Here is a 13,583-nt window from a genome sequence, read left to right as displayed (position 1 = left end):
TGAAGGAGAGGATGGTTGGGTTGCGGTTAACTTTTTTTTTCCTCTATTGATATCAGAAAACAACTACTTTGGTTTATTACCAAAGAAGGCTTGAGGGAGATTCTTTGAGGCCTTTCCTGAAAGTACAGGAGAAGTTAATCTTAATGGGACCCAGTATGTTGGAATTTAGCTATGTCTTGAATATGGGCCAGCCTCTCTTTCCACAATACCCATTTGGGCTACCTTGCTTTTTCCTCTCTGCTCACTCAGCATAGCTTGATAAAGACTGTGTTTTATTTCCTGTCACCTTACCCACCCTTCCAAGTTCTTCAATCCACCCATGCTTTGGTCTATCCATCTATCTGATCATCTGTCCATCAGATATTTAGGGCTACAGTGATGAGCAATAGTAAGAGCTAACATTTAGTGAGTGCTTGCACTATGTCTGGTAGTGTTATTAACAATTTATGCTAACTAACTCATTTAATCATCCCAACACTTCTACGAAGGATGTACTACCATAATCCACCCTTAACATTCAAGGCAGCTGAGGCACAGCAAGATTAAACACCCGGTCCAAGACACTACCACTTAAGAAGAAGGAAAGTCAAGATTTGAACCAAGAGAGTGGCTTCTAGAACCACCAGTCGGCTGCACTCATCAGGCAGATATGGTCTTGGCCTTCATAAACTCTACATACTAATTCTAAATTAAACAGAATTTAAACAAATAATTAAGTCATTTAAACTGTAACAACTGCTTTGAAGAAAAACTATAGGTGTTATCAGACTAGGTAAGAGGGACATACATGTAGCCTGGTCTGAAGAATTCAGGAAGGCCTCGCTGCTGAGGAAGTTGGGTTGAGACATGAATGGTGGGTAGGTGGTGAAGCATAAGCAGGAAAGAGTGTTTCAAGCAGAACAGCAGGTGCAGGGGAAAGAGGCATCTGGGTTGAGGAAGAAAAGCTAGGCAAGGGGCCGTTGGTGTCTACTGATGTCAACATGATCAAAACGCAGCTCAAACCTGGGCCTCCTCCAGCGCTCTCCATCCCGTTGTCTTGCACCTTGTTAACACAGTTGTGAAAGTCAGACATCCAGGAGACAACCTTGTCATCCTCAGCCTCACCCAGCAAAGCTAATCCGTCACCCACTTCTGTCATCCAGTGCCACTGTATTTAACCCGTTGTCCCCACTGGTCTAGCAAATCCACTTGTTTCTTTCTGATCCCACCCTAACGCTTGAATCCAAGCCACTTTCATTTCTTGCTTGGATGTCTGCAGCTTTCTTGTGTACCCAACGCTCTTCCAGAATGCACTCCAGAACCCCTCCCATCCATCCTCCACACTGCAGCCAGACTAATACTTTCCAAAGGCGAATCTGGTCATGTCATCTCTGCCCTCACTTAAAAACCTCCGGTGGTCTCCCATTGCTCTTGGGAAACAGACAAAAGGTCTAGAGGGCCTTGCATGGCCTGGCCACCCTCTGTAACGTCAGCGTCCTCCTGGGCCCTGGGCTGTGCCTCTCCGCTCCTCAGCCACCACCATCTGCCTCCCCTTGGTTTCTGCTCCCTGCCATGCCCCTCCCACGGGGCAGCTTGGCAGTGCTCTTCCCTCTCCTGGAATGCCCTGGCCCTCCACTTTGTTTACTTAGCCCTTAGTCATCCTTTAGATTCCCATTTAATCCGTGCTTGGGTATGTGACCTGTCCCCATTAATATCTCTGTCTGAACCAGTCACTCCTCCGTTATGGCTGAATTGTGTCCCCCTAAATTCCTACCTTGAAGCTCTAACTCCCAGTACCCAGAAAGTGACTGTGTTTGGAGATAGGGCCTTTAAAGAGGTAATTAAGTAAGAATGAGGTTGTTAGGCTGGGCCCTAATCCAATATGACTGGTGTCCTTGTGAGAAGAGGAAATCTGGACACAGACATGCACATGCACAGAGGAAAGACCAGGTGGGGACACCGTGGGAAGGCTGCCATCTGCAAGCCAAGGACAGAGGCCTCCAACAAGACCAAGCCTGCTGATGCCTTGATCCTGGACTTCTAGCCTCTGGAATAGTGAGGCAATAAATTTCTGTTGTTTAAGTTGCCCAGTTGGTGGTCTTCTGTTACGGCAGCCCTAGCAGACTAATACATTCTCTTTCATAGAAACCGACATAGTTGCAAGTTAGCTTTCATTCCATGGTTTGCTTGCTGGCACCCTGATAAGAATTCAAGCTCTGTCAGGACAGGAACTGGATGGTATCACCAGAGCTGGCACGCAGGTGCGGGTGTAGTAGGTGCTCCATAAATACTTGGTGTGTGAGTGAATGAATGCACAAGTAACATCATGAGTGAGTGGATGAAGACACACAGGGAGGAAACAGTAGTTACACAGTGGTTTTATCTTTGGGAAGATTCACTGTGGGCCTGGGTTGCATCTAGAAGCAAGGGCACCTTGTATTGGCTAATACTGGGTATTAACATGCATTTATGTAATTTCACTAGATCCAGTGAATTCCCGGAATTTCAAGTTTTTAGTCCCTCAGAGAAACACTGTTCAGTGAAATTTAATCTCATGGATTTTATTTTTGAAGAGGCAAATATCTCTCTAGGGTAAAAAAAAGATAATTCTAAGAGTCATAAATCCAACATCTTTGCAATTAGAAGAAAATATCTTGTTTATATCAAACCACATTGATTAAAGGCACGCCTGTTTTCAGCTTGGAAAACGTCCTTGCTGGTTTCTACCAGGGCAATGACACAGTGAGAGCAGCTCGGAACTGCCACACGGGAGGGAGGGTGGAGCCCACGTGAGCATTTCTGTCGAAGTCTTAAGAGGAGTCCTCTTTTCTGAGAAACTCATTATTCACTTAATTATTCATTCTGTTTATTTACTGTATAGTTATTACACATAAATATGGTGCAAATCCCCAGAATCCTCAAACACCAGATGCCAGTTTCCCTCTGCAATCCCAAAAGACATAGCCAAGCCATCACTGTGAGAATTAAAACAACAACAACTAAAACCCAATTAAAATTGTGCCAGCATGTTCATTTCCAAAATAAAAACTCTGCAAATGAATAAGCTTTTAGTCACTCCCCTGACTGCTTCTGCAAAAGAGCACACACAAAAAACTTTAAACTCAAACTGGCATATAATTAGTATTTAAATCACAGCTACAATGAACTCCATATCCGCACAGAAAGGGCATTGGCTAAGTCAACTTCATATTATTTCTCCCATTTTCAAAATCAAATGATTGAAGAAAACAGCGTTTGCTTTTCAGAATTTTGACATGTCTAGCAAAGCCCAGTGATGGTGGAGGAAGAAGCCAAGATAGCAACATGATAGTTGGGGTCTTGGAATCTGTAGGTTACACAACCTCTTCCTCCCAATGACATGAGGGGGGCTCACAGCCAAGTGTATCTCACCTACCTGAGCATATAGCGGGTGAACCTGCAGCCCATGCTCTTTGAACAAAGCCCAACAGAGCACAGGTGGTACCAAGGGGAAAGGAGGCAGTCTCCTTCAAGAAATTGTTGGGGGTGCAGAGAGAACCACACGACTGCGGGCAGCGCAGGGCTCACCGCTGGGACGGAGGATGTGTGTGGGTGTGTGTGGAGGAGGAGGAGAGGCGGGGTGAATGTGTGTAAGTGTTTACAAGTCACCAATTCTCTGATGATACTGGCTCCATGAAGAGCCAAGTGGACTTTTAGATGAGCGTGTGACTATGGTCACTTGAGGAGAGAGTCACAGTGTGATGGGGAGATCTGTCTGGTCCACAACACCCACACCAACAGCACAGTGTGCCCGGTGAGGGGAGGTCACTGTGAGACCCGAGGTGACCTCAGAGATGCAGGGAAGTGAGTACATTTCTGGAAGTATGGGAAGCTCTCCTGGAGGGGCCAGAGGCCTGCAGGGTCTCCCCTAACCTGGAGCTTGGGCCTGAAAGTCCAGGGGTCTCGGTTCTCAGGGCTAAGGTTATAAGGACCGGCTCAGGAGTCAGACTCTCCAGGTTCAAACCCCAGGTCTGCCACTCTCCTTCACTTTTCTGTGCTTATCCCCCTTCCTGAGAATAAGGATAACGCCTCCGTCTTATGGTTGCCAGAAGAATTAAATGTGGCAGTGCCAATGAAGTCCTTAAGCAGTGTCCGCCAATGGTGGGCAGTACACTAAACGCTGGTTCTTACCATCAGTGCTGGTAAGTTCCAGTCCACATGGCGATTTATCACAGGACTAAGCTTTGCGGTAACCCTGTTTTTTTTCTACTTTTTATTTCTAAGGCAGCTGATAGAACTGTTTGTTTTACTCTTGAGCAACAAGAATGTTGCTATTCCTGGGGCTCAGATTAAAATAAGTTCATCGCCTCCAGTCCCACAGAGCCTCATGGCCATTTTTGTTACCTGTTGCAAATGTTTTCCAGTCATGTAGCCTAATTTGGAGCCTTTTTGCTGAGAAGGCAGAAACATTTGCTAATCTCTTCGGCAACCACAGTGTAAAGTATCAGGCCCAACAAAGCACAAAAGGTCTTCATTAATAAAATACGGAATAGGAATCCTGCGTAATATTTCATTATTGCTTTCTTATTAACATAACATGGATAATCTGTTGCTGCTTTAAGTATTCCTGGGCATGAAAGCCTCGTATATCAAGTTATGGCTCAAAATAGATATATTAAACAGTTACACCCATGATATCATGAAAGAAACGTGGTAGAACTGAGAAAATCAATTAAAATTAAAATAAAATCATTCTTTCTGCCTTATGCTTCAGTTTTCAAAGCAGCTGCTCTTTTAGGTGAGCACTGACTTTTTACCTCGCTATCAGAGGTCTACAGTCAAGTGCGTGCACCCCAGCCCCTTCCCTCCTGATGGGCATTTCAAGTTGAGTTGCTCTGGTGTCTTCTCTTGGAGGCGGGGAGGGTGCCAGCGGAGATGAGGAAGTAGGGGCAGAGGGAGTGGAAGGTTAGGGGTGTGGCTTCTGAGTTCACAGTCACTGCTAGTCAGGTACCGGGGACAGTAAGACGGCAGTGTGCTCATAAGACATAAAAACATTGAACTAGAAGATTCCTTAGAGATCAGCTAATCAATCATTTCCCAAAGTATAATCCATGGAACATTAGTTCCTTAAGACAGCTCCTTCTCTACACACACACAGTTACACTGCGCATCAAATAAGTCCGAGAACCTCGGCGTCCTACCCGTTCCGCGGAGTGCCATAATGGACTGAATCGTGCTAGAGTTTCCGTGAACTTCTAGGCTAAGAAAATACCCACGTATCATCCCTAATGACCAAGCATTTCCTGAGCTTCCTTGGCCACCGCACTCTTTGTTCACATAACACTTACTTCCGTATAACAGGTAATTAGCGATCTTATCTAAGTCAACCTCCTCATTGAAACTGATGAAGAAGAGGAAATTGAGACCCAGGAGAAGTGCCTGACTTGCCACCGAGCATAAGAGGGAGGACTGAGTGGAGAGAGAATTCAAATCTTCTGATTGTCCGCTCCATATCACACCACCTCTCAGAGAGATCTCCCTCCCATTCATCAGTGCACACAGTGCCAGACACTCAGGACACAAAGATAAAATACAGTCCTGGCTTCGAAGAGCTCCTGATCCAGAGTTGGAGATGGAACTGGAACGCGAAGAGAACTGTTAAGTGACCGCCATGTGCGTCCAGAGGAGAATGTGACTAATCTAAAGGAGGTAGGAGTTAGTCATCACACAGGAGGTGATGTCGGCATGGAGCCTTGACGGGTGACCAGGAGTCTGCCTCAGAATGTTTTTCTCTCCTTCAGTCCCTTTCTGAGGAGTCCCCATGGTAGAAGCTCCCTTGTGTGGGATAATATTTACATAAATCACCACAGGGCTCTGTCTCCTGATTGGATCAGGATCGGGGCCCCAGAGCAGTCAATCCTAAGGTTGGCCAGCACCCTACAGGAGTGTTTAGGGAGTGTGTCCAACAGAACTTGGTGCAACGATGGAAATGTGCTCTTTGACACCATTCATTATGGCAGCCACCAATCACATGTAGCTACTGAACACCTGAAATATGGTACTGGATATGGCTATTCAGTGAAGAACTGAATTTTTATTTAATTTTGATTAGTTAAAAATTAAATTTAAATAGCCACATGCGCTGGTGGCTTTAGACAGCACAGCATTAGACTGATGAACAGATTTACCTTGTGATTCCAATTTAAAATAGAAGCTGGTTTAGATTTATGATTTTAAGTTGAAATCTGAGTTTACAAATACTATCGAAATATTTAAGAGAATAAAGACATCAGATTATAGAGTTTAATTAATTATACTTAAAAATGTATTTAAGTACATGGGAAGATGTATTTGTTCATTGGAGAACTTGGACTTAAAAGAAAATTGACTCAAGGATTTGAAAACATTCAGAATAATCCTCTCACCACAGTGCAACTAGTGAGAAATCAATAACAAAAACTAGAAAGAGCCACAACTCTTGAAAATTTAACAACTTATCTCTGAATAGCTCACGTGTCAAAGAAAAAAACCACAACAGAAATTAGAAAATATTTTGAAGAAAATGATAATGAAGATAAGACATATCAAAATGCATGAGATGCAGCTAAAGCAGGACTACAGGACATTTACAGTCTTAAATATAAGTATGAGAAGAGAAAAAAGGCTGAAAATCAGTACGATATTTGTCTTTCTCTGTCGATTTATTTCACTTAGCATAGTGCCCTCAAGATTCATCTATGTCATCATAAATGGCAGGCTTTCCTTCTTTTTTATGGCTGAATAATATTCCATTGTGTACATACAGATATATCTCCTATTTCCTTTATCCATTCATCCATCTGTGGACACTTAAGTTGTTTCCACGTCTTGACTATATTGACATCATAACAGGCCTTTTGAGACGGGCCATACCTGTGGGTTTTCTCAGTGCTGTGAGGAATTAGGAAGTTCAAAAGTAGTATAAAAGGCTTTCATTTCAATAGGTCCAAAGATAAGGTATTTCTTTCTTTGAAATGTATATTGCAAGCAAAATACAGGAAAGCTGGGTACTTTTTTTTTTTCTCGCTTTTTTGAAGGTTCTCCAAATGCAATTCAAAAGCAGATATATGAGGTCTCTTCCTTGTTAGAAATCAACCCACATTATATACCAGGCTGTGAACACACTTCCCTATGGCAAAAGCCTGACCCTGGGGGACACTGCTGAGAATTCAGAGAGTCCTATAAAGGCGCCATTAAGTGATGGTCTTCCATCTTCTGCTAATGTATCCTATAACATTATTTTGAAAAGCTAGGTAATTCTCTAACACATCTATAATTTTATTATAAATTTAAATAGCAAAGGACACAATTTCCACATACAGGAATATCTAAAAATTTTTTAAATAAACTTTTATTTTAGAACAGTTTTAGATTTATGAAACCCCCCCCCAAAAACTGACAATAGTACAGATTTCCCACACACCTCACACCCAGTTCTAGTATTAACATCTTACATTAGTATCCTACATTTGTTATAATTAATGAAACAATGTTGATACGTTATTATTAACCAAATCCCATGCTTTATTCAGTTTTCCAGGGTTTTTACCTAATGCCTTTTTCCTGTTCCAGGATCCCATCCCAGCTATCACATTACATTTCACTGTCATGTCTCCTCGGGCTCCTCTTGGCCGTGACACTTCTCAGGCATTCCTCGTTTTGGACTTTGACGGTTTTGAGAATTACTGGTCAGGTATTTTGTAGAATGTCTCTGAACTGGGATTTGTCAACCGTTTTGACTGCGATTGGACTGAGGTTGTGGGTTTGGGGGAGGAAAGCCTGAGGGGTTCAGTGTCTTTTCATCCCATACATAAGGGTACATAGTATCAGCATGATTTCTCACTGTTGATATTGACCTTCATCATTTGGCTGAAGCAGTGATTGCCAGGTTGTTCTATCCCCTACTTCCATGTGGTACTTTCTGGAAGACGGTCACCATATGCTGTTCCCCCGTAAGGAATGGAAACTTATGTTCCATCTCTTTGAGGGCAGAGTACCTTCATAAATTATTTGAAATTTTCCTGCAAAGGAGATTTGTCTCAATTCCTCCATTTACCTATTTATTCAATCATTTATTTGAATCAGTATGGACTCATGGATATTTATTTTATCCTTTGGGTTATAATCCAATATTACTTTATTTTGTTACTCAAACTGTTCTAGCTTTGGGCACTTGAAGCTCTCCCGTTGGTTCTCGTGTCCCTTTGACATACCCTTACTGAAGTGAGTCTTTTTTTTCTTTTTAAATTTAAATTTTGGTTTTGTTTTGTTTTTTGAGCACTTCCTCACTTTCTGGCACTACAAGGTGATCCAGGCTCATCCTGTATATTTTGCCACACACTAAAAAGTCCCTGGGATTTACCTAGTCAACCCTCTCCCACCAAAAGAAAAACATCTCTGATAATCATTGGTCTTCTAGTCATCACTATAGTTTTGCCTTTTCCAGAATGTCATATTGGTACCGTACAGGATGCAGCCTTTTCACACTGGCTTCTTTTGCTTAGAAATACACATTTAAGGTTCACCTTAATGTGTATTTTGTGGGTTAATATCTCATTTCTTTTTATCACTGGATAATAATTCCATTATATGGCTGCACCACATTTTGTTTATCCACTCATCTCCTAAAGGGCATCTTAAGTTGCTTCAAGTTTTGGGTGATGATGAATAAAGTTGGTATAAACATTCATGTGCAAGTTTCTGTGTGAAGAGGAGCTTTCAGATCAGTTGAGTAAATACATAGGAGCATGAATGCTGGATCATTTGGGAAGACTATGCTTAGCTTTGTAAGAAACTGTCAAACTGTCTTCTGAAGTGGCTGTACCATTTTGCAATCCCACCAGCAATGAATGAGTAGAAATGACTGAACTGAAACTTAAATGAGAGGGAGGAGGAGGAGGAAGAAAAAGGGGAAGGAGAGGAGGAGGAGAAGAACAGAATGAGACACATGTCAGATAACACCATCAGTATAACATATGTATAACTGGATTCTGGGAGGACATTCTCTTTAAAGACTGTGGTAAAAGAAGCATTTGTAGAGAAAATGGCCAAGAAGTTTCCATATTTGATTAAATGCATACAGCGTCCTGGAATTTTGGTTTCTATTTGTAGTGCAGGGGAGGGTGGAATCTGCTGATACAAACTTGGATATCAGTTAAAAAGCAGGTGAGATAGAACCCTGGGTGGCTCAGTGTATGTAGTTCTGTTTATGCATGTGATAGGGATAGCAGAAACAAAGGAAACAAAGAGTGAAGGGAGGGAGGAACCGAGGGAGGGAAGGGAAAAGGGGAAAATAAAGACAGAAATGAGCAAAACTCATCCCACAAGCAGTCCAGTATAAGTAGTAGTAGGGAAAGCCTGGTAAAGAAACTGACTCAAGCACTATTTCTGCCATGTTTAACCTTAGAAACATCATTTAAAATCAAGGTTGGCTTCCTTCTTTAAAACAAAGATGACTAAACTTGGCTTCTACTCTATAGTGACTGTCATTATGATAATACTTGTGATGTATTTCCAGACCCTTGGTCAATTTTTTCCTATAAATACAATATTATTGCAATTGTTCTTCCTAATGAATATACTATAACAAACCTAACTGTTCGTTCTCCTTTGAAGTTTTTTCTCCTCTCAAGGATCAGTAAACCATAAAATAGGGAGTATATTTGAATTTCAGTTTATGTTTTCATATACATTAAACTGCATCTTCTGTGAAGTTAATGTTCTTTTTGATACACATTTCTGAGCATTTAACCAATTTATCAATCTAAGAGAAATTTAGATTGAACACTTTGTATTTCATTATGTTAAATTGTTTTAAGCCACTTTTCAATCCATGTGGTCATGCCAATTTAAATTTGTTTTGTAAGAAAGGTCACTTTGTGAGCTGCTATCCTGAATGCCATTAAACTTTCATTTGTGTGTGTTTTAACTGTCTAATCCTGCAGTTCTAAACAGATTTCTCAAAAGTTACAGGCCAAGAAAAAGGAAAGCAACTAACTGTTTTTATTAACCCTAAATTACAGTTCCGTAAAGTGAAGTACCAGGTAGCATGATTGTTGAAAAAAGCTGTTTAGAATTTACACACATGAGTGAGTGCTGCCCAATGAGAATGCACGTCTATTTCAAAAATGCTTCCATTGTTCAGAGCATTTCTAGAAATCCTCTTTGAAAACTGTCTTCAGAGCTGGCAGCACATTTTAAAGGGTATTGTCTCTGGTGGCAAATCTTTTGTCTTTTGAATGTGGATTTGATTAATAACCCAAAGTAATTGGGGTTAGGCTTGGGGATGGGTAAGATGGGAGTTAATACTTAATATCTAACACGTGATAGATGCTTGACCTGGGATGGCCAATGAATCTGGCTAAACTCATTTTGAATCAAAAACATAGTGTGACCGAAGAATATGGGCCAGTGTCATAGAAGATCCTCTCACTGGAGGTGATGTAGCCTAACAAGTTCTCTGTGTTGAGTCGGGCTGACAGGTTTGGATCACCACCCTGACACTCCGCCCATCCCCATCACGTGGCCCGAGCCAAGTTACTTAGATCCTCTGAGACTGTTTCCTCATTTCTGAAAGAGGATGCTAATATTCATCTCAATTTTCAAGAACAAAATAAAGTAAAAATATTTTTAAAACCCTAGCATAATTGGCCCCCCTTTCCCCCTTTGAAGGTGACAACTGTGAAGGAAAAAATATTAAGATGACGGTGGTCCAATATGTTTTTTTAAGTGGAATTTTATCTTATGGTTTTATTTTCCTATTATCTCATCAGATGTGAATTCCAAGGTTATTTGTTACTTTTTCATTTGGGGCAAAGATCTAGTTGTCATTTTGGTGTTTTGAGGCTAAGGGACTCTGTGTGTGTGTGTGTGTGTGTATGTATGTGTGTATGTGTGTGTGTGTGTGTGTGTGTGTGTGTGTGTGTGTGACCTGGTGGTGGGATGGTATGGCAGAGGCAGTTGTGAAAGATAAAGCTGAACAGAGAAGTTGAGACCAGATCATAGAGGGCTTTGAATGGCATATTAAGGATTTAGACATGACCCGACAGAAAAGGTGGCTACAAAAGCTTCTGAGAAGAAACAATTCTATCTTTGCTTTGTGAAGATAACTTACACGCTGGACTAAATTTATGACATTGGGGTCTGGTTTTTACTTATCGGCACATCCTTTACTCATCTTTACACCAATGGAGAGAAGAACATATGGCCAGATGGATGGATGAGAGTGGGCAGGGAGATCACGACGGGATGGAAGAAAATGTCATGTAAGTCTTTGCGGATGTAGACTCAAAGGATGTGGTGACTGACTGGATGTCAGGGGGAGATTTGAAAGGAACCCCGAGGCAGCTGGTTTGGATGACAACTAGGGGTGGGGGGTGGGGTGGATGCCATTAACAGAAACAGAAAACACAGAATGAGAAGCCAATTTTGGAAATTAGAGAAAACAATGAGTCTGATGTTAGTTCAATGAGCTTGTATTGAGGTGGAAATGTCCAACAGGCAAATGAAAACCACAGGTCTAGGTGGAGCTGAGATAAAAACTAAAGATAAGAGTTGTTTGTGGAGTCACACCCATAAAGGTGATAGCTGAAGTCTTGGAAACAGGTGAAATCATCCTTGAAGAATGTGTTGATTAAGAAGATTGGCCAATTAGAGGACCTTCAAGAGTCTTAACTAACACTTAGGAGATGGTTGTAGAAGAAAGAGAAAAAGATAGTGGGGGTATATGGGCACAGAAATACCATGAGAAAGCAGTGCTATGAAGGCTAAAGAGAGAAGGACCCAGGAGAAAGGACAAGTGTGATGAGGTCTGAGAGGGGCTGGGGGGTTTGGCCATTGGTAGATCACTGGCCTCAGGGGAAGGTTGGAGCTGATTACAGTGACAGATCAAGTAGAGGTGGGGCTTTGGGGACAGAGAACTGGCTACAGCTTCCTCTTCCATCTTCAACTTCTTCTTCTTAGTCTCTTTAGAAGACTCTGTTCTCTGTTGCCCCAGTAAATGTTGATGTTAGCTAGGACTCTGTCCTTGGCTCTGGGCTTGTAACAGTTAGGGTTCTCTTGGTTTCAAATAACAGAAAGCAACTCCAGCTGGCTTGAGCAGAAAGGTTTATTGGAAGGATACAGGGTTACCTCATAGGACCCAAAGGGTTATGACTGGGCCTTGTGTACAAGCTTTAGCCAGAAATCAAGCACCACAGGGATTCTCGAGCTGCCTCCTTGCTCTCCTCTTGGTGTCTATTTCATCTTCTGCTCTTGTTGCAAGCCAGCTGCCTTGGTTTTCCAGGCCATGTGGTGGCAAACACGTCTGCCACTTGCTCCTGAGTCACACCCACTCACTCGGCCAGAGGAGCGCTGCTGCGTCTCACTCAGTCTCCTGATGTCTCCAAGGGAAGAGGCTGAGTTGATCAACCTGCGTACATGGCCACCCTTGGGCCATTTAATTGAGGGCAGAACAGTAAGGTCACACTACAGACAGCATCGTGGCTTGGGGCAGGGACCTGGAAGTGAGAAGCTGGAGTGAAGCTCACAGGATGAGGATCTGGATGGGGCTTAGGGGAAGTGATAAGATGGGTGGTGACATGAGAAGCTTCTCACCTCCCGTCTCTTTTGTTCTGTGCTCTGCTCTGTGAACCTGGGCCCTCCTAGGCAGCAAATCCTAGAGGGGCTCTCCCTCCTTGAGAAGGTCCAGGCCATGCTGTTTTCTTCTAAAAAAGAAAATGGAATGGCTGTCCAGCTCTTATCAACTTCCCCTCCCTGTGGCCAGCCCGCAGCTCACCTAGGTGCGTGCCCAGTGACCAAGTCTAGACTCTCAGGATGAAGCAGAGTTGACTGATCCAGGAGCCAAGCAGAGCCTCTTTCTAGGGTCTCTGCATGTGGAACAGGACAGATCATGGGCCAGTTCCTTAAAGAATGGTGTGAGGCTGATGGTGCCTGTGGGATGGGGGCAGGGTCTGGAGGTGCTTGCGTTGCTGGTTCTCATTTTCCTGGAAACCCAGTTGCACCACTGCTTTCGCTATGTTAGGTTCCATAAGCTAGCCCAGTATTTTCTAGTAAAATTCCTTTTTCATCTAAGCTAGTTTGAGACCGAAGAGAGCCTGGACTAATCCAGGGTCGAGGAAATTGCCCAACAGCTGTTCCCACCCTGGCCTCCTGCTCCCACTCAGCTGGCGGGAGTGAGCTCTCCCTTTCTCCTGTCATGTTTCCAGGGAGAAAGGGGGTCAAAGAGTGATGCAATGCAAGGTTTCGGAATTCTGGCAATTACTGAAATACGGGCATTGTGCTGGTGGATTGCTCTGATTTTTATATTTTCACAATCTAAAATCACTATCACTCATGTATTGGGATGAGGATCAATGACTCAACTTATTCAATTTATGATGAAAATACTTGCTAATAAAACTGTACCCAGAGTCAGAAAGGGCTTTTCATCAGCCAGAACAATCTGTCCTAAAACACACAGGATGCTCAATGACACCACTGATCTACGTTGTTCTTGAAATGATGTTTCAATTGTACTTCTTAATGATTTTCAAAGTTTTCTTCATTTTAGAGAATTTTTTGTATGCGAATTTTAGAATAAGACTTTG

General features: G+C 42.6%; 1 protein-coding gene across 7 annotated transcripts in view; it reads right to left on the bottom strand.

The window, feature by feature from the left end:
* The window catches only part of EFCAB11 (EF-hand calcium binding domain 11), a 190,763-nt gene that overhangs the window by 47,645 nt on the left and 129,535 nt on the right, over positions 1-13,583 (bottom strand). For 2 of the 7 annotated variants that reach the window (XM_045505710.2, XM_010968680.3), the window contains one exon: positions 12,090-12,701. The exons of 1 other annotated variant lie outside the window; for it this stretch is intronic. In XM_045505710.2, the coding sequence (XP_045361666.1) occupies positions 12,653-12,701 (49 nt within the window). In that variant the 3' untranslated portion in view covers positions 12,090-12,652. Of the gene's footprint in view, positions 1-12,089; positions 12,702-12,772; positions 12,928-13,583 lie in introns of those variants that run through there. 4 more of the 7 variants (XM_074365163.1, XM_074365159.1, XM_074365162.1 and 1 more) reach the window with 4 other exon arrangements.

The sequence above is a fragment of the Camelus bactrianus genome, chromosome 6 (assembly GCF_048773025.1).
Source record: "Camelus bactrianus isolate YW-2024 breed Bactrian camel chromosome 6, ASM4877302v1, whole genome shotgun sequence".
Lineage (NCBI taxonomy): Eukaryota > Metazoa > Chordata > Mammalia > Artiodactyla > Camelidae > Camelus > Camelus bactrianus.
This window is presented reverse-complemented; position numbering and strand designations above follow the sequence as displayed.